Source organism: Erpetoichthys calabaricus, chromosome 8 (genome assembly GCF_900747795.2).
Source record: "Erpetoichthys calabaricus chromosome 8, fErpCal1.3, whole genome shotgun sequence".
Taxonomy (NCBI): domain Eukaryota; kingdom Metazoa; phylum Chordata; class Cladistia; order Polypteriformes; family Polypteridae; genus Erpetoichthys; species Erpetoichthys calabaricus.
Genome location: NC_041401.2, coordinates 2,546,382 through 2,568,523, shown reverse-complemented (window position 1 = coordinate 2,568,523; position 22,142 = coordinate 2,546,382). Strand labels below are relative to the sequence as shown.

General features: G+C 43.0%; 1 protein-coding gene across 2 annotated transcripts in view; it reads left to right on the top strand.

Annotated features, from left to right (window-relative positions):
• LOC114655295 (CASP8 and FADD-like apoptosis regulator) overlaps positions 1-22,142 on the top strand; it is a 42,505-nt gene that overhangs the window by 15,160 nt on the left and 5,203 nt on the right. For both annotated transcript variants that reach the window (XR_007935532.1, XM_028806185.2), the window contains exons 4-8: positions 6,357-6,492; positions 9,455-9,519; positions 10,530-10,596; positions 15,243-15,295; positions 15,598-15,673. Coding sequence is in view for 1 of the 2 variants with exons in the window: in XM_028806185.2 (XP_028662018.2) it covers positions 6,357-6,492; positions 9,455-9,519; positions 10,530-10,596; positions 15,243-15,295; positions 15,598-15,673 (397 nt within the window). In the remaining variant the exon portion in view is untranslated. The remainder of the gene's footprint in view (positions 1-6,356; positions 6,493-9,454; positions 9,520-10,529; positions 10,597-15,242; positions 15,296-15,597; positions 15,674-22,142) is intronic.

Genomic DNA, 22,142 nt, shown 5'->3' with positions numbered 1-22,142 from the left:
TGGGTGGGCAGTGGGTGTCAAAAGAAAAAGGGGGTCAATACAATACAATACACAGAACAATTTCTCAATACAGTATAAAATAAAAAAAATTTTTAGAAGTAAAAAAAAAATAAAAATTTTTAGAAGTACAGAGCAGAATTTAACAGTAGATGATATCACATAAGAAGATTTGGATATTTTTGGAGTTCTGGAGACCTCATTCATCAAGCTGCCTCCCCCATTTGGCCATTCCACAGCTGAAATAGTGCCAATCCAATGAAAGGACCCCTCTAACACACGATTCCTGCGATCTTCCATCAGAGATGACTTTACCTTAGGCAGGCAAAACAACTTGGCAGGTGGGCTGTCACACCAAGTGCCACATTTGAGTACCAAGAAGAGAAACAGAATAAGTGAGGGTTAGTATCCAATTCTAACTATCATGTTACTGATGTTTTAGTGCTAATGACTAACAACAGACTGTACAGTTAATCAGCAGCTCTAGTCAGGGTGTGCTAAACTGAAGTAGTGAGTCTTCAGCCGGGATTTAAAAGCTGAGACCAAAGGGGCATCTCTTATAGTAGCCGGCAGACCAGTCCACAGTTTAGGGGCCCTGTAACTAAAAGCTCGACCTCCCATTGTTATTTTATTAATCCTTGGAATCCTAAGCAGACCAACATCTTGAGATCTTAATGTGCACTCAGGTTTGTAAGTCATGATAAGTTCAGACAAGTAAACCGGACCTCGACCATTTAATGCTTTATATGTTAAAAGGAGGATTTTGAAATCTGCCCTAAACCTAACTGGGAGCCAGTGTAAGGATTTAAGAACTGGAGTTATGTGTTCGTATTTTCTTGTTCTTGTAATAATTCTTGCAGCCGCATTTTGTATTAACTGGAGGCTGTATAAAGAACAGTTTGAACATCCAGTGAACACTACATTGCAGTAGTCAATCCTACTAGAGATAAATGCAGGAATTAATTTCTCAGAATCCTGTTTATTTAGAAAGCGCCTTAATTTCCTAACATTTTTAAGATGGAAGAAACCTGATTTGGACAACTTTGTAATATGCGCTTTAAATGACATGCTAGAGTCAAAGATAACTCCTAGATTGTGGGCTGATTCAGTAAAATTAATTGGGATTCCAACCGAGTTAAATGATGACAAAATATTGTTATAATTAGCGTCACTCCCTCCAACAATTAACATCTCTGTTTAAAGACAAGTCGTTCTCATTCATCCACTCCTTTAATTCGCTAACACAACTAATTAAAGACAGCATTGGAGAAACTTCATCTGATTTAAATGAAAGGTGTAACTGGGTGTCAATCTGCATACGAGTGAAAATTAACATTATGTTTCCTAATGATACATCCTAGTGGAAGCAGTAAAGTGAAAACAGCAGAGGTCCCAATACTGAGCCCTGTGGGACACCATATTGAACTTCTGTGTATGTACTGTCAGCACATTTCTGTACATATTGGAATCGATTTGATAAGTAAGAACTGGTATCATCTTAGCTTAGGGCCACCTTTGACAGTAAAGTTTTATGTGCTCTACGTTACTGATTTATTATGTCACAAGAGGCCAGAGTCATGTGAGACCTTCACAGACACCCAGAGAAGTAACACCAGAATCCCACCGGCCTGCCCAAAGGTATTGCACCAAGCTTCCTCTTTAGCGACTTGCAAAAATGTGCTTCTCTCTGAAAGTTCAAAAATACATTTTGTAAAGTCCCGAAACACACTCAGCAAGGAAGAGGATCACTGTCAACCCCTGGCTTATGTAGAGCAAGACCACAAAAAATGTTTAATTAAGGGGATTTATTAAATACAGTCATGGCTAAAAGTTTTGAGAATGACACAAATATTAATTTTCATAAAGTTTGCTGCCTCAGTTTTTATGATGGCAATTTGAATCTACTGCAGAAAGTTCTGAAGAGTAGTCAGATGAATCGCAATTAATTGTAAAGTCCCTCTTTGCCATGAAAATGAACTTCATCCCAAAAAAAACATTTCCACTGCTGTTGTGAAGATGGCTTCGGGGCACCCCAGAAAGTCCAGCAAGCGCCAGGACTGTCTCCTAAAGTTGATTCAGCTGGGGGCCCCAGCAGTGCAGAACTTGCTCAGGATTGGCAGCAGGCAGGTGTGAGTGGGGTGAAGACTTTTGGAGGATGGCCTGTTGGGTGTCAAGAAGGGCAGCAAAGAAGTCAAGAAAAATATCAGGGAGAGACTGATACTGTGGGGTTGGACTGCTGAGGACTGCTGGGAGAAAGTCATTTTCTCTGATGAATCCCCTTTCCGATTCGGGCATCCGGAAAAAAGAAGAGAAGGTGAGTTGCGCTACCATCGGTCCTGTGTCAGGCCAACAGTAAAGCATCCTGGGACCATTCATGTCACGTGGGGTTGCTTCTCAGCCAAGGCAATGGGCTCACTCACAATTTGGCCTAAGAACACGGCCATGAATAAAGAATGGGACCAAAACATCCTGTGAGAACAACTTCTCCCAACCGTCCAAGGACAGTTTGGTGACCAACGTGATGGAGCACCGGGCCATAAGGCCAAAGTGAGAACTAAGAGGCTTGGGGAATAAAACATTGACATTTTGGGTCCATGACCAGGAAACTCCCCAGACCTTCATAATCCCATTGAGAAGTTGTGGTCAAGAGGCGGGTGGACAGACAAAAACCCACCAATTGTGATTATGTAAGAATGGACTGCCATCAGTCAGGATTGGGCCCAGAAGTTGATTGACAGCCTGCCAGGGCGAATTGCAGGGGTCTTGAAAAAGAAAGAAGGGCCAACACTGCAAATATGGATTCTCTGCATAAACTTCATGTCATTGTCAATAAAAGCCTTTGAAACTTCTGAACTGCTTGTAATTCTACTTCAGCACACCAGAGAAACATCTGACACAAAGATCTAAAAACACTGAAGCAGCAGACTTTGTGAAAACCAACACTTGGGTCCTTTTCAAAACATTTGGCCACGACTGTAGAAAGGAAAAGAACAACAAAGGGTTCAAACGAGCAACCAAGTTTTAAACTGAAATCCAAAAGAATAGTCAAAGAAACAGGACCAAAAAATCGAGAAACTGAGCAAAAATACAAAGAGGACAGCAATACTCACAAGAACCAGCCAAATCCAACAGAGTGCATTGGAATCCGCTGGTGAGGGGACTTTCTTTGTTGGCTGGGGACAGACCCTGAACGGTGTCTGCTGCTGTGTCCATTAGGTTTGGTCGAGTGTCTTTGCATTGAGTCGTCTTGAGATTCTGTCTTGAGGTTTCAATAGTAAGTACATTCATTTAAATAATAGCGTTTGGTTTTGAGCCAGTGTTCATTGACAGTTTCCTTTCCACTTTTAGCCTTAAATCATCACAGTAAGGAGTTGTTTTGTTTCGTGAGTGTTGCTTTTTCTTTGAATTCTCTATTTTTGTGTGATTTATTTGCTTACTAGGGGGCTCCGCCCCCTGCTCGCTTCGCTCGCCAACCCCTGGTGTTGGGAATGACAAAGAGCGTGATGTATGAATGAGATATAGAATAGTGTGACGGTGTAGATGATGCAAATAGAAAGCAAACAATAAAGTGTGTGGCACAGTGTAAAGGTTTATTGGAAAATTTCTTTGTACACGCCGTTTAAGTGTAAAAGGTAATTCCAGGTCAGAACTTGTAAGGTCAATGAAGATGGTCATTATCGTGATCAGAGTCAACTTTGTCAGAGCTTAGAAAGAGTTGTGTCTCTCCAGGAAGTAATGGAATGACTTGGGTATTTATGTTTTCCACATTAATATTTTTTGGACATAATATAGTGCGTTGTGTTAAAAGGGGCATTTGGTCTAATGAGATTGCTGTTCCAAATGTCTCTGTAACTAAGTCGTCGCAGATAAAGGCTTGAGGAATTGTAATAATATGTGGCTGAAGTCCATCTGTATTGGTGAGTGTACCATCTCTCAGTTGTAATAAGCAATTGTTATGATCTGGTTCTGGACATCGTATCTTTTTTACTAACTGTATCTTTTGAAAGCAATGCCAATTGTCTGCGTATTTTAAGGTGCACTGAACAATAGCTGAGTGCATGGCATCTGGAAGAATAGCTAATCACTGTCTAAAATCTCCTCCTAATAAAAGTACCTTTCCTCCAAATCGAATATTATTATTCATAAACGTTTGTAGAAGTTTATGAATGGTGTTGAGTAAGTGACTTCATGCCATTGAACATTCATCAATAAACAACATTTTTTGAAGACGGATGTCACGTACAGTGCCACCGTTAATGTTCATAGTGGATTCCGATTTGTAGGATCTAATGCAGTTGTTAAAGATTTCACTTTCAGGTACATCGTCAGTTAGAATCTTCTGTAGATATTCAGTATATGAATGTAAAGGAGGCAGTCTAATTTGACCCTTTTGACAACAACGTGTAAATGTATAACTTGTATTGCCAGTTGTTTCTTCAGGGAAGTGAACTGAATGACAATGATTGCAAATGACATTCATTAATCCGAATGAATTTTCCAGGTGTATGTTTTGCTTGTGCCGTTTGAGAGGCGCGTTGTTGCATATGTAGTATTTGGGACGTGTTGTTTGTGCTGTGTGAGACGCCCGTTGTAGCCTTCGCTGCCATTAACGTATGTCTGAGACGGGAGGTGTTTCGTTTTGAATCCGTGCCTGTTGCGATGCAGCACTTTGATTGATAGTTTGCGTCATGTGGATCCAGGATGTAGATTTGTGCATATTTGCGTTGTTGATTTGTTTCAGGGTGCACTGTTCCAATGCGATGCAGTATTTGTGCACATATGGGAAAGTAGTATGGGCCATTGCCTTTTGGTGGCCTGATATTTACTAAAAGCAAATGAACTATTGTAGGATCTAACGCAGTTCATAAAGTTTTTACTTTTAGGTACATCGTTAGTTAGAAGCTTTAGTTGAGCTTTGCGTTTTTGGAGTCGAGACATTTTTTCTTTTAGAAATATGGATAAGTAATAAGAAGTATTGCACTCACTGTTAATATGGAGACTTTTCTGCGGTTGAACGGTTAATAGTGCCTTATTGTAATGAGATCCACCTATGCCGCATAGCCGTCTATTTTGTTGTTTCTTTCGTGTTCGTGTGTTTGTTCCTGTTATCCTTTCCTTTTCGTTTTGTACCCGTGACCGTGTATTCATGACTTGTTTCTTTCTCAGCATCCGAAATATGGATAAGTAATAAGGAGGGTCGCAGTCACTGTTAATATGTTTCCTTTTCTGCAGTTGAACGGTTAATAGTGCTTTATTGTAAGGAGATCCACCAATGCTGACACCTATGCTGTCTAGTGTGAAGGTGATGATGTTCACTTTAGAATATGTGGCTTTGGGTGTCACTTCTTATGGATGTGTTTGGGGGGGGGGGGGATTGTTGAGGATTGTTGTTGCGCGAGCGTCTTCTTTCTTTTTGTGTTCCTGTGTCTTGGTTGAATCCCCCTCTTTGTGTGTGTCCCGTCCCTCGCTTGTAGGGTCTGTGGGGTGGTTTTGTGTTCTTTTTTTTGTGTTCCATGGGCTTGTTGAATCCCCCTCTTGGTGTGTGTCCCGTCCGGTGCCTGTTGGAGGGGGGGGGGGGTACCTTGCTGTTGTGCGCGAGCCTCTTTTTTTTTTTTTTTTTTTTTTTTCGGGTCTAGTTTCGTGTGCAATGTGTTTCGTGCTTTTCCTGCGTTTGACTTTGCGCCTCATTTCTCCTTTTTGTATGTGCTCACTCCTTTTTTCTGTGGTCTTGTCCGCCACTCGCGGCCCCTCATCCGCCTTTGTCGCCCTCTTTTGTCCGCCTTTCTCCGACTCTCGCGGAGTCTTTTTGCGCCTGCGCCTCTCGCGGACCCTCATCCGCCTCTCTCGCCCTCTTTTGTCCGCCTTTCTCGGCTCTTCAGCCGACTCTCGCGGACTCTTTTTGCGCCTGCGCAGTACGTCTTTTTGCAGCTACGGCCCATGGCCGGATGTGCCTGCGTCCATCATCCGGTTTAGCATTCTCGGTTAGTAATATGGATGTCTTTGTATTTTGCTTTCAGATTGTTTTTTAGACATATCCTCATATACTTTTTTGTTTCTTTTTTATTTCTGTTTGTTATTAAAGCCACAATTTGTAAAGATTTGGATCGTCTTTACAAGACAGACTTTTATGGTTTTCTCTACCTTGTAAGACATTTTAAATATTTTGAAGTGTTGAAGCCAGTTCCCCATTTTGGGCCTTATCAGGTTGAAGCCTGCAGGTAGTAGTTATGGACTGGCTGCCTAGGGGTGAAGGCTACATTAAGAAAGGCCTGCTTTGTCATTCATTTCAAAGGACTCACATCCTCCTTTCGCCATGTCTGAAACTCCTGTTCACAACTTCTTGTTCTCTGTTTCAACAGAGTTTCCTGGATTTGGTGATCGAACTGGAGAAGTGTGGCAAGGTCTCTGCTGAGCAGCTGGAACTAATCGAAGGCAGCTTACAAAAGATACACCGAATGGATCTGGCAAAGAAAGTGCTCAAGTACAAGCAAAACGGTACAATCTCAGTCTGAGTAAAGTGTCAACTTGTCCTGCCTTGTTTCCCTTAAGTGCTGGTCCTGTAGTGTTGCTGTACATTTATTTATTTAGTCCATAGTTTTTTTGCAATGCAGTTTACAAAATTTAATTCTGAACATCCAGACTGTCAAGTCAATGATTAGACAGAGAGAAATGCTAGAAAAAGCGAACAAACGTCTAAACAGGACTCCTTCTCTGGGTTTATCCAGGTTAGCCAGGTACCCCACAATTGGTGTCTCCATATACATCTACCAGGTATCCTTAAATCCTATTACTATCAGTAATGACACACCTGGCCGCAGTTGTCCATCATTTCACACCTGCTCCATCCCACCTTTCTTTATCTGTCTTCTTCACAGTCCTGAACACACAGCTTTCTTGTTCTGCAGCTCACCTGGAAACTCCTCGCTTCTGACTTTCCAAATGAGAATATTAGAACACTAGAACACTCTAGACGAGAACAGGCCATTCAGCCCAACAAAGCTCACCAGTCCTGTCCACTTATTTCTTCCAAAAAAACATCGTCGACTTTTGAAAGTCCCTAAAATCTTACTGTCCACCACACTACTTATAGTCGCTTATTCCAAGTGTCTATCATCGTTTGTGTAAAGAAAAACTTCCTAATGTTTGTGTGAAATTTCCCCTTAACAAGTTTCCAGCTGTGTCCCCGTGTTCTTGATGAACTCATTTTAAAATAACAGTCTTGATCCACTGGACTAATACCCTTCATAATTTTAAACACTTCAGTCAGGTCTCCTCTTAATTTTCTTTTCCTTAAACTGTAAAGGCTCAGCTCTTTTAATCTTTCCTCATCACAAATCCCATGTAGCACTGAATCAGCCTAGTTGCTCTTCTCTGGACCTTCTCTTGTGCTGTTATGTCCTTTATGGAGACCAAAACTGCACCCAGGACTCCAGATGAGGCCTCACCAGTGTGTTATAAAGCTTGAGCAGAACCTCCTGTGACTTGTACTCCACACATCAAGGCGCTATATAACCTGACATTCTGTTAGCCTTCTTAATGGCTTCTGAACACTGTCTGGAAGTCAATAGCTTAGAGTCCACTATGACCCCTAACTCCTTCTCATAAGGTGGACTCTCGATTTTCCGACTGCCCATTCAAACATTTTTACTTCCTATGTGTAATTCTTTACATTTACTGACATTAAATTTCATCTGCCATAAATCTGCCCAAGCCTGTCTGCTGTCCAAGTCCTTCTGTGATGATATAATGGATTCCAAATTATCTGCTAATCCACCTGTCTTGGTATCATCTGCCAACTTAACCAGCTTGTTCCTTATATTCCTATCTAAATCATTTCTAGATATTAAAAATAGCAGCGGCCCCCACACTGCCCCCTGCTGGTCACCACTCTTAACATCGGCCAATCCTGATGAGGTTCCTTGCACCATCACCCTCTGCTTCCTGTGTCTGAGCCAATTCTGCACCCATCTACACCCTGAACTGCCACTTCTTTTAGTTTGATGCCCACCCTCTCATGTGGCACCTTATCAAATGCTTTCTGAAAGTCCACATCAATAACATCATCTGCTCCACTCTGGTGGTATCCTTTTGTTGCCTCCTCATTGAATTCCAGCATGTCAGGAAAACACGACCTCCCTCTTCTGACCCCATGCTGACTGTCCTGTCCTTGCCATGTGTTGCTCAATCTTCTCCTTAATAATTCCTTCCATTAATTTTCCTGTGATGCCCGTTAACCTTACTGGCCTGTAGTTGCTTGGATCTGCCCGGTCACCCTTTTACACTTTATTGTGCTCTTGCAACTGCTTTTCTTGCATTTTGTTTTTCTTCATTATTGATTTGTCTCACACCTCCTGACTTTGTTGTCTTCCGCTCCCTTTAGTATAAATAAAGTTAAAATAAATAAAGAACGTATGTACAGTGCCTATATAAAGTTTACAGATATCTGGTTTCACTCTGACATTAATTACAGAGTGTTTTTCTGTTGATCAATGTCATAAAAGCCATTCAACGTTGTATAACAATAACATGAAAATGGCCAAGGGGGTGAAGACTTTTTAGAGACACTGTATCTACTCTACCAATTAAAAGTTTTTGATTGCAGCTGTTTACTCGCCATTATGATATCAATATTGCGTGCAGTACTATCCAAATGATGTGAAGCAGCACAGTGTGTTACAACTCTGCTTTTATACACACAGAGGGCTTGTAAGTAATCAACACAAGTCAGGACACCTACAGGAATTGCTTGCTTTATGAGCTTCTACTGCTGCACACAAGCTGCAAGTTGTTAGCCCATTACTTGTTCCCTGATCTAAAAAACGTTTTTGTATAACTCTACAAATTACGTTATTTTTTAGTTTAAAATAATTTTCATCAAATTCAAGGCTTACCTTTGTACCACTTGTACTTGGACAGCTTACATTTCAATAGAAACTGGAAATATAAGGGTGTTCTAAAACCTCTCACCAATAGCATATCTATCTGTTCAGTTTTCTTCAGTTGCCTGCTCATCTTCAGCATGGTGACACTGCAGACGTCTTCGATTGTTCTCTGACGTTCTTCATCACTTTTCTTTGACACTTGCTGCTATCTGAATCCTCATTCAGAGCCCCGGCATATCGTCTTCTCCCACTCTCCTCCTTTGTGTCCTTCAGTCCTGGTGTTTGCTTCCTCGTATTTTCCTCCATCCCTCTGCCTAAAAGATCTCTTACAGCCATGCTATTACTACTATTGAAGCACAGACTACTAACGGCTATTGTTTAACAAGTGAAATTTGAATGCTTCTTAGGTGTTGTTTATCATAGTTAAGACCACCATTATCAGTAAATGTGGTGTTAATTTTGAAAGCCTAAAAATATCAAATGGTTAGTTTTTGTTTTTTTGCTCTTGATGCGTAATCTCTATTCAGGAACGTTTTTCAAACGGACAGTCGTGTATTTTTGTGCTTGCATTGCAGAGCAAATCCATCGTGCAGGTGGTGCCGTGTCATATCCGAACCAAAAATCCCATTACATTCCACAAGTAAGTATGAGCTGCTGATGATTACGGTTGGGCACAGGGGCTTATGGGTAAAAGAGTTAGTCCAGTGCCCACATATTCTCTGCCTTGATGGTTGCCAGTGTCGATCTCCTTAGTATTTCCTTCACCTTACTGTTGCAGCTCATTTTCTGCCTCCTATCTCTTTTCTCTTTGTGCTTTTCTATTTAAGACCCCATTTTGGGGAGCAAGAGGCGGCGTTTAAAGTGCTGCACTTTCACATATAAGAATGCATCAGTCTCTCATTATCTGTGGAGTATAAGTCATTTTCTGAAAACTTATCCACCTTATGGACTGCACTGAGCTGGTGTTCCCGTTGGTATTTTTGCTGGGGTCATGCCAGCCTTAATCTCCAGAGGGTGGTCTCTGTCTTTTTCCCCTGATCTCAGCAAGTGTTAAATCGGCTGTGTGGTTCTCTGTTTTGAAGCTAAGCTCCATCTCTCTGCAAGCCTTTAATAAGAAGAATAATTCTTTGCATTTACAGTATATAGCGCTTTTTCTCACTACTCAAAGCGCTCAGCAATTTCAGGTTAAGGGCCTCGCTCAAGGGCCCAACAGAGCAGAGTCCCTATTGGCATTTACGGGATTCGAACCCTAATCCCTAGATCCCTAGCCTCAGAGCTTTACTGGATCATGTAAGTCTAGAAAATGGAAGGATAGCGGAATGTGAATTTACTTGCTCTGTTGGTCTCAGTCGCCCGTTTCGGTTACATTTAGCAAACTTTTCTGACTAATGATTTCTCTTGAACTGCAGCACAGCTCTGTTGGTTACCTTGTTCACGGTGTGCTAGAGGTGGATAACAAGCTGGCATCCTTATATTAAGAGTCCAGTTCCTCGGCCATTGTGCCACACTTTTATATGACTGCAGTATTTCAGTTGTGCTGTAAAGACACGGTGGATGGTGTGCCCCGTGACAGGATTCGGGTTCAGAGCCATTGTGTAACACCCTAATGATCAGGCATACATTGAAACCGCTGACATTTTTTTGTTTTAGGCACACGGAGCTGGCAGTGACCCGCGATCTCCAGTAGGAGCAGGCTGTACACCTTTTGCGACATGGGGTGAGTGGCAGGTAGTCGGTAATCCTGCGTATTTTCAAAATAACTTTTTAAAACTGAAACAGTAAACTAATTTGTAGCTGAAGTCACACCGGAATGTTTCTCAGACAAGTTTGCTAATTCTCCAGTGCTTTTCAATGGGACATTTTGTAATTTCAGAAATGAGTACAGAGAACTGTTTTCAACAAACATGTAACTTTCTCACCGATTTCCTAGAAGAATAGCAGTGCCTAATGTTAGTAAAATCAGCCCACCGGGAGCCAAGTTGTTTCATGCAGACGGACAGACAAACAGAGAGACATGGCCATCACAGTACGAAATGCAGGCGCACCTAAAAAAGGAAACCGATGAGTACCTTCATAGTATTCCCATACAATTCATTATTATTGTACGTCAAAACTCATTGGAGCGTGTTGACCAGAGGAGAGAGCTGAATTACTTTTATGTCTATGCAAGGAAAAATCCTTTGATCTACACCAGAAATATGGACAAGATTATGGACCATTCTAAAATATGGCAAGTGCTCCCTGCATGAGATGTTATCTCTCTGCTCCATAAGGCTCACCTCTACCTGGACAAAGCTGGCCACAATATGAGGATCATGTTTTCTCCAGTATCTCCAGTACCATCCTGCCATCTCTGTTATGGGGTAAGCTTAGTGGTAATGCAGGCGGGTGAGCCTGTGGTGTCCTGATGATGGACTATCCGTCGGACAGATCCCAGTTGGCGAGGCTCAAGGACTGTGTGAGCAACACTGGAGCACACAAAGAGCAGGCCCGTCTCCTGTTGTGTTTGCCCAGTGCATTTCAGACGGTGCAGTAAATATAATGGCAGACATCCTCTGATAACTCTGCACTAATGAGGTGTCTTTACAAAGGGGATGAGTTGGAGGAGAAGAGTCAGGTGGAAAAGTTTTGTTTCTTGGCACAGAAAGAATTGCCTACAGTTTAGCATCAGCAAAGCCAAAGGACTAGTTAATAACTCTCACCGCACCAAAGACACTCTACGTCTGGTCACTATTTAGAGAGTGAATGTGGAGGTGATGCACTGCTACAAGTACTTAGAGGGTCCACATTAATGATTGGCTAATGAACTAGAGAAGAACTAGAGAAGAAAGGGCAGAGCAGACTGTATACCTTCTATGTGGATAGTGACATCCTAGAAATGTCCTGTAAGTCTGGTGTGTTCAAGAGGGAATCCCACCACATCAACAAACTGATCAAGAAGTTGGACTCTGTTATGGGATACCCTCTGGACCTGCTGGGGGTAGTGGTGGTGGAGGAGAGAATGAAGACAAAACAGATGGCCATTACGAACAAAGCTGAACATCCTCGCTATGACAGACTAACACTGAGGACTTTCAGCCAACAAATAATTCAACGGATATCTTACTGGAATCCTTCATACCAATGGCGGTACACCTTTAGGGGGCCTCACTGCGACGGCGACGGCTCGGTCTACTGTGAGACAAGTCAGACGGTGTCCTACTTTTTAGTTATCCTGGTGTGTGTGGTCTGTGTTTGAGAGGGAGGCTGTTGTTTCATAGGTTGATGTTGTTGTTCATCATAATACATGTATTGATTTATTTTTTTAAGGTTCTGTAAAAAAAAAGATAGATAGATAGAAATTATCTATCTATCTATCTATCTATCTATCTATCTATCTATCTATCTATCTATCTATCTATCTATCTATCTATCTATCTATCTATCTATCTATCTATCTATCTATCTATCTATCTATCTATCTACAGTCATATGAAAAGGTTTGGGAACCCCTCTTAATTATTTGGATTTTTGTTTATCATTGGCTGAGCTTTCAAAGTAGCTCAGTAGCAACTTCCTTTTAATGTATGACAAGCCTTATGAATAGGGTCACCCTAGGACCCTACCAGCAGCGACATTACGTTTATTGGACTAACAGAAATATGCAATATGCATCATAACAAAATTAGACAGGTGCATAAATGTGGGCACCCCAACAGAGATATGACATCAATACTTAGTTGAGCCTCCTTTTGTCCTCTAGACGCTGTCCTCCTATAGCCTTTGATGAGTGTCTGATTCTGGATGGAGGTATTGTTCACCATTCTTCATACCAAATCTCTCCAGTTCAGTTTAATTTGATGGACAGCCTGCTTCAAATCATCCCCTAGATTTTCGATGATATTCAAGTCAGGGGACTGTGGTATCCATTCCAAAACATTGTACTTCTCCCTCTGCATGAATGCCTTTGTAGATTTCCAACTGTGTTTTGGGTCATTGTCTTGTTGGAATATCCAACCCCTGCATAAGTAACTTCAACTTTGTGACTGATGCTTGAACATTATCCTGAAGAATTTGTTGATATTGGGTTGAATTGATCCGACCCTCGACTTTAACAAGGGCCCCAGTCCCTGAATTAGCCACACAGCCCCACAGCATGATGGAACCTCCACTACATTTGACAGTAGGTAGCAGGTGTTTTTCTTGGAATGCGGTGTTCTTCTTCTGCCATGCAAAGCGCTTTTTGTTTTGACCAAATAACTCCATTTTTGTCTCATCAGTCCAAAGCACTTTGTTCCAAAATGGATCTGGCTTGTCTAAATGAGCATTGGCATACAACAAGCGACTCTGTTTGTGGCGTGAGTGCAGAAAGGGCTTCTTTCTCATCACCCTGCCATACAGATGCGCTGAATTGTAGAACGATGTACAGATACACCATCTGCAGCCAGATGTTCTTGCAGGTGTTTGGAGGTGATCTGTGTGTTGTCTGTCACCATTCTCACAATCCTGCTCATATGCCGCTCCTGTATTTTTCTTGGCCTGCCAGACCTGCTGGGTTTAACAGCAACTGTGCCTGTGGCCTTCCATTTCCTGATTCCATTCCTTACAGTTACAGAAACTGACAGTTTAAATCTCTGAGATGGCTTTTTGTAGCCTTCCCCTAAACCAGGAGACTCAACAATCTTTGTTTTCAGATCTTTGGAGAGTTGCTTTGAGGATCCCATGCTGTCACTCTTCAGAGGAGAGTCAAAGAGAAGGAAGCACAACTTGGAATTGACCACCTTAAATACCTTTATATCTCCTGATGGGACACACCTGTCTATGAAGTTCAAGGCTTAACGAGCTCATCAACCAACCAAGCAATCAGCATTGAGCAGTGACAGGCATTCAAATCAGCACAATGACAAGGGGACCCACATTTGTGCACGGCCAGTTTTTCACATTTGATTTAATTTCATACAACTAAATACTGCGTCACTAAAAATCTTTGTTCGGAAAACACCGCAGTACTCCTAGGAAATGAAAGACATACCACTGATATCATTAGTGTTGAAAGGAGAGTCAGTTATTATGCAGGCTGAGAGGGGGTCCCAAACTTTTTCATATGACTGTATCTATCTATTGTGCTTCATAAGTGGCTGAACCTCCATGACACCTGTCTGGCTTTGACAGAGACTGTGGCTGAAGCAGCACAGGGAAGCCGATGTATTTGCATGCTTCATTATCAGTTGAGGTCTGTCTGTCTGTGTTGTGTCTTGTAAAGATGAGCGATGCCGCAGGTTCAGCCAGATACACCCAGATATCATCTGAAGTGGTAATTATATGCAGCTTGCTGTGCCACAGTGAAAATGTCAGATTACTGGCTGGTAAAGTCCAAGGTGTAACACAAGGCCGATGCCCAATGTATTTGAATGCAGTGGGCATTTGTGGTTGATTTTTTTGACTTTATCAAATGTACATTATTTTCATTATGATGATTTAGTAAAATATATCTTTAGTATCGTATTGCTTCCAATTTAAGACACCCTCAGATTTGAGACACACAGTTAACATCATCCATCTCCACACTGACATGCCTGGCAGGCTAATATTCAGTTCTTTCTGGCCTTTTCAGAATGATTTAGCTTTATCTGAGATAACACTTTTGGTTTACACTTTTTGTGTTTTCTTGAGACCACATCTTGGAAGAAGATAGATAGATAGATAGAAATGAAAGGCGCTATATGATAGATAGATAGATAGATAGAAATGAAAGGCACTATATAATAGATAGATAGATAGATAGATAGAAATGAAAGGCGCTATATGATAGATAGATAGATAGATAGATAGATAGATAGATAGATAGATAGATAGATAGATAGATAGAAATGAAAGGCACTATATAATAGATAGATAGATAGATAGAAATGAAAGGTGCTATATGATTGATAGATAGAAATGAAAGGCACTATATGATTGATAGATAGAAATGAAAGGCACTATATGATAGATAGATAGATAGATACTTTATTAATCCCAAGGAGAAATTCACTTACTCCAGCAGCAGCATACTAATACAAAAAAAACAATATTAAATTAAAGAGTAATAAAAGTGCAGGTAAAAACAGACAATAACTTTGTATAATGTTAATGTTTACCCCCCCGGGTGGAATTGAAGAGTCACATAGTGTGATGGAGGAACGATCTCCTCAGTCTGTCAGTGGAGCAGGACGGTGACAGCAGTCTGTCGCTGAAGCTGCTCCTCTGTCTGGAGATGATCCTGTTCAGTGGCTCCAGTGGATTCTCCATAATTGATAGGAGCCTGCTGAGCTGAAACGTGCTTGGGAGCAGTGGTCAGGACTGAAATTCCTTCATATACTTACTTTGATGTATTTATTTCAGACAATGAGAACATAAAAATGTCCGTAGAGGAGTCTGGATTTCCACATTCTCAGGTAACGTGAAGTTTGATTTTTGAAGTTTTCTGTTTGTTGTCTGATTTTTTTTGTCACATCTCAATAAGGTGGACCTCAGGTTAATGAAGGACGCGTCATGCTGTGAAGACTCCCATTGCTTTATATCATTTGGTTGCTGTATGCCAAATGACAAAAACTCCCCTCATTCATGTCCCTGTAGAGATGACACTGTCACCCACGGTGTGTTGTACCGGGGGGCTTTTCTGCATGAATGCTCTTCTATTGTGAACTCTGCAGGAAACTCCATTGCTCTTAACGATGGGCTTTTTCATGTGTTTCAGAATCCAGGAATTTACAAACTGCTGAGGCGTCCGCTTGGAGTGTGCCTGATAATAGACAGCATTGGCATCGATGGAGGTTAGAATACGTCAAGCGTTATTCTCGTTTTTTACTGAGGTTAAGGAACCTGGAAGTACAGAAGTGAGAAGTGTGTCTTGGTCACAATGGCCACTTTCTCCTTCCTAGATCCTGAGATATAACTCTTTGCATGCTACAGGCAGGCTGGGTCAGGGTACAGTTGGTGTCTGCACAGTCCCCCCAATGCCAGCCACTGTAGCTTATGAATCTTTCATAGTTCCCAGAGTTCTCTTGGTGTCTTTGTGGACGGCCTGCTGTGTGGAGATTTACAGCTCTGGGTGCCCTGACCAAATCAGAAAATGTGTTCACACTGAATGCTGAAGACGCTTTGTTTGATGTGTAGAGCCAAGTGAGGAACTCTGATGTTTTTAATTCTCTTGTGCAGTTGTTCATCTGGCTCTTCCACTTCTTTTACTATCCTGGTCAGATCGAGATTGCCCACTTCTCTCAGACACTATTGCACACCTTTGTATGGTGCTTTCAGATTCTTAGCAGTCTGACACATGGCGTAACCTTAATCTTCTTAAATGACAATAGACGGGTGTGTTTGAGAAAGCCGTTTCATTTTGGCCATTTGTGAACCCAAACATCAGCAAAGTCAGTACTGGACAACCCAAGAAAAGACAATTGACTTGTTTTTGTGAGCAAAATGACAGGTTTGAGCAGCCCAAATGACAAAGGTTTCTCTAATAACCAATTAGCATTTAAACCTGATTAATTAAGGATGAGTTTAGGGACTTAACTACTGGAACACTGAAGGAATGGCTGCTGAAAATGGAGCTTTGCAGCTGTATGTCTTCATCTTCTTTCGGCTGCTCCCGTTAGGGGTCGCTACAGCGGATCATCTTTTTCCATATCCTCCTGTCCTCGTCATCTTGCTCTGTTACACCTGTCACCTCCATGTCCTCTCTCACCACATCCATAAACCTTCTCTTAGGCCTTCCTCTTGCCTGGCAGCTCTATCCTTAGCATCCTTCTCCCAGTATACCCCTCATCTCTCCTCTGCACAAATCAAAGCAATCTCACCTCTCTGACTTTGTCTCCCTACCGTCGATCTTGAGCTGACCCTCAAATGTCCTCATTTCTAATCCTGTCCATCCTCATCACACCCAATGTAACTTAGCATCTTTAACTCTGCCACCTCCAGCTGTGTCTCCTGCTTTCTGGTCAGTGCCATCGTCTCCAGCCCATATAACATAGCTGGTCTCACTACCATCCTGTAGACCTTCCCTTTCACTCTTGCTGATATCCGTCTGTCACAAATCACTCCTGACACTCTTCTTCACCCATTCCACCCTGCCTGCACTCTCTTCTTCACTTCTCTTCCACAATCTCCATTACTCTGTACTGTTGATCCCAAGTATTTAAACTCCTTTGCCTTTGCCAGCTCTACTCCTTGCATCCTCACCATTCCACTGACCTTCCTCTCATTTACACAAATGTATTCTGTCTTGGTGGTCCTACTGACCTTCGTTCCTCTCCTCTCTAGAGCATAGCTCCAACTCTCCAGGGTCTCCTCAACCTGCTCCCTACTCTTGCTACAGATCACAGTGTCATCAGCAAACATCACAGTCCACGGGGACTCCTGTCTAATCTCATCTGTCAACCTGTCCATCACCATTGCAATGAAGAAAGGACTCAGCCAATCCCTGATGTAATCCGACCTCCACCTTGAATACATCTGTCACTCCTACTGCAGACCTCACCACTGTCACACTGTCACACCATTCCACTGACCTCCCTCTCATTCACACACATGTATTCTGACTTGTTCCTACTGACCTTCATTCCTCTCCTCTCATATCTCCACCTCTCCAGAGTCTCCTCAACCTGCCTCCTACTCTCTCTACAGACCACAATGTCATCAGCAAACATCATAGTCCATGGGGACTCCTGTCTAATCTCGTCTGTCAACCTGTCCATCGCCATTGCCAATAAGAAAGGGCTCAGAGCTGATCCCTAATGTAATCCCACCTCCGTCACTCCTACCGCAGACCTCACCACAGTCACCCTTCCCTCGTACATATCCTGTACAACTCTTACGTACTTCTCTGCCACTCCCGACTTCCTCATACAATACCACAATTCCTCTCTCCTCACCCTGTCATATGCTTTCTTCAGGTCCACAAAGACACAATGCAACTCCTTCTGGCCTTCTCTAAACTTCTCCATCAACACCCTCAGAGCAAACATCACATCTGTGGTGCTCTTTCTTGGCATGAAACCATCCTGCTGCTCACTAATCATCACCTCACTTCTTAACTGAGCTTCCACTACTCTATCCCATAACTTCATGCTGTGGCTCATCAATTTTATCCCCCTGTAGTTACTGCAGTCCTGCACATCCCCCTTATTCTTAAATATCGGCCCACCAGTACACTCCTTCTCCACTCCTCAGGCATCCTCTCACTTTCCAAGATTCCATTAAACAATCTGGTTAGAAACTCCACTGCCATCTCTCCTAAACACCTCCATGCTTCCACAGGTATGTCATCTGGACCAATGGCTTTTCTATTCTTCATCCTCTTCATCGCTGTCCTTACTTCCTCCTGGCTAATCTGTTGCACTTCCTGATTCACTATCTCCACATCATCCAAGCTTCTCTCTCTCGTTCTCTTCATTCATCAGCCTCTCAAAGTACTCTTTCCATCTGCTCAACACACTCTCCTCACTTGTGAGTACGTTTCCATCTTTATCCTTTATTACCCTAACCTGCTGCACATCTTTCCCAGCTTGGTCCCTCTGTCTAGCCCACCAGTCCTTTTCTCCCTCCTTAGTGTCCAGCCTCTCATACAACTCATCATATGCCTTTTCTTTAGCCTTCGCCACCTCTCTCTTCACCTTGCGCCTTATCTATCTTCTGCATCTCTCTGACTGTCCCACTTCTTCTTTGCCATCCTCTTCCTCTGTATCCTCTCCTGTACTTCCTCATTCCGCCACCAGGTTTCCTTTTCCTCCTTCCTCTGGCCAGATGTCACGTCAAGCACCCTTCTTGCTGTCCCCATTACTACATTTGCTGTAGTTTCCCAGCTGTCTCGTAACTCTTCACTGCCACCCAGTGCCTGTCTCACCTCCTCCCTAAACTCAACCTTGCAGTCTTCCTGTTTCAACTTCCACCATTTGATCCTTGGCTCTGCCCTCACTCTCTTCCTCTTCTTGATCTCCAATGTCATCCTACAGACCACCATCCTATGCTGCTTACCTACACTTTCCCCTGCCACCACTTTGCAGACTTCAATCTCCTTCAGATTGACTCTTCTGCATAGGATGTCATCTACCTGTGTGCATCTTCCTCCACACTTGTACGTAACCCTATGCTCCTCCCTCTTCTTAAAATTCGTATTCACCACAGCCATGTCCATCCTTTTGGCAAAATCCACTATCCTCTGACCTCCATTTCTCTCCTTGACACCATACCTACCCATCACCTCCTTGTCTCCACCGTTCCCTTCACCAACATGTCCATTGAAATCCGCTCCAATCACCACTTTCTGTCCCTTGGGTACACTGTTCATCACTTTATCCAACTCACTCCAGAATTCTTCTTTCTCATCCATTGCACACCCAACTTGCGGTGCATATGCACTAACAACATTCATCATCACACCTCCAATTACCAGCTTCATAATCATCACTCTGTCTGACACTCTTTTCACCTCCAGAACACTCTTGACATGCTGTTCCTTCAGAATAACTCCTACTCCATTTCTCCTCCCATCCACACCATGATAGAACAATTTGAATCCCCCTCTGATCCACCTGGCCTTACTCCCCTTCCATTTAGTCTCTTCACACACAATATATCAACCTTCCTTCTCTCCATCATATCTGCTAACTCTTTCCCCTTACCAGTCATACTGCCAACATTCAAAGTTCCTACCCTGAGTTCCACTCTCTTTACCTTCCTCCTCTCCTCCTGCCACGTCTCCCCCCTCTTCTTCTTCGGCCAACAGTAGCCTAATTTCTGTGAGCACCTTGTTGTCTAACAGTACCGGGGCTCAACCGATCCGGTATGGAAATTTGTATTGTTGTCAACATATTGATTTGGCAAAACTTTACACCAGATGCCCTTCCTGACGTAACCCTTCCCATTTATCCGGGCTTGGGACCGGCACGAAGAAACACACTGGTTTGTGCATTCCCTGTGGCTGTGTTAGCTTTGCAGCTGTATGTGAAGAATAATAATTATAAATCAGTCATTTCAATGTGGAACACTAGTAATATCTTGGTTATAAACTGCTCAAAAAAATTAAAGGCACACTGAAAACACATGAGATCTCAATGGGAAAAAAACCCTGCTGGCTATCTCTACTGTTATGGACTGTTATGGTGATGTGTGAGGAACAAAAGAATGAAATGAAAATGATCAACCGACAGAGGTCTGAATTGAGAGACACCCCGAAAATCAAAGGGTAAAAATGATGCAGCAGCAGGCAGGTGAGTCCATTTGGCCAAAATTTCATTCCAAATCATACAAATGTAGTTTGTATGGCCCCCCAATGTTGGGACATGCTCCTAATGAGACAACGGATGGTGTCCTGGGGGATCTCCTCCCAGATCTGGCCCAGGGCATCACTGAGCTCCTGGACAGTCTGAGGTGTTGGATGGACCCAAACATAATGTCCCACCCAGAGATGTTCTATTGGATTGAGGTCAGGCAAGTGAGCGTGGGGGCCAGCCATTCTCCATGAACTGCCTGCATACTCTCGCCACATGAGGCTGGGCATTGTCGTGCACCAGGAGTAACCCAGGATCCTCTGCACCAGCATAGGCTCTGACAATGGGTCCAAAGATTTCATCCCGATACCTAATGGCAGTCCTGCTGTGCTGTTGTCTATCCTGTAGAGGTCTGTACGTCCCTCCATGGATGTGGCTCCCCAGATGTACCACCACTGACCCACCACCAAACCGCTCATGCTGAACGATGTTACAGGCAGCATAACGTTCTCCACGTTTTCTCCAGACCCTTTCACGTCTGTCACATGTGCTCAGGGTGAACCTGCTCTCATCTGTGAAAAGTACAGGGTGCCCACCAGTGGTGGACCTGCCAACTCTGGTATTCTATGGCAAATGCAAATCGAGCTCCACGGTGCCCACTAGAGGATGTTGGGCCCTCAGGCCACCATCATGAAGTCTGTTTTTGCTTGTTTGGTCAGAGACATTCACACCAGTGGCCTGCCTGCCTGCTGGAGGTCATTTTGTAGGCTCTGCCAGCGCTCATTCATTAGAAATCCAAATCGTATTATATGATATCATCTACTGTTAAATTTTGCTCAGTACTTGTAACATTTTTATTTTTATACTAGACAAAGAGCCCGTTTCGACAACGTAAGATGAAACGGGCACGAGTGGAATAGTATAATATATAATAGTTATAAGCACCACAAACCTGATATCGGTGTATTGAATGAATGTGTAATTAGGCCTCGAGCTGTAGTCGAAATCGCCTTTCAGGCCTCTAGAGCTTTAATCGAAGTCGCCTTTCTCTGAATTTTCGTGGCCGTAAATCCGCCGCCTGCCGCGATGTCGGTCTCATAAGGTTTTTCGGACAGCTGCGCAGAAGGCGACTGCGCATTCGGCTTCGGACGGACGTGAGTGAGTGAGGAGACTGGCGAATTATGTATTAAGATTGTATTGTGTTCTGTTGACCCCCTTTTTCTTTTTGACACCCACTGCACGGCCAACCTACCTGGAAAGGGGTCTCTCTTTGAACTGCGTTTCCCGAGGTTTCTTCCATTTTTTTCCCTACAAGGGTGTTTTTTTTGTCTTCTTAGAGAGTCAAGCCTGGGGGGCTATCAAGAGGCAGGGCCTGTTAAAGCCCATTGCGGCACTTCTTGTGTGATTTTGGGCTCTACAAGAAATAAATTGTATTGTATTGTATTGTATCCTGTTCCTCCTTGCTCAAAGGAGCAGATACCGGTGGGTCCTGCAGATGGGTTAATGACCTTCTATGAGGGGCCCTGTCCAGCGCTCTTAGAGGAACTGCCTGTCTGTCTCCTGGAATCTCGTCCATGCCCTTGAGACTGTGCTGGGAGACACAGCTAACCTTCTGGCAATGACACGTATTGATGGAGAAATTGGACTACCTGTGCCAACTCTGTAGGGTCCAGGTATGGCCTCATTGTACCAGTAGTGACACTGAGTGTAACCAAATGCAAAACAAGTGACAAAACAGATGAGGAGGGAAAAATGTCAGTGGCCTCCTCCACCTGTTAACCCATTCATTCCTGTTTTGGGGGTCCTCTCATTGTTGCAGTGCACCAACGCAGCTGACACTGATGAACAAGCCCCTCTGCTACTTCACTGACCAGATCAATAGCCCACAAGTTTCACTGACTTGATGCGATACTCTCATTTAAAAGGGTTCCTTTCATTTCTTTGAGCAGCATATTTTTACACCAATTTAAACGTAGCTTGATTAAAAAGTATATATTTCTATCAAAGTATGAACATTTTGAAAGTCACAGTT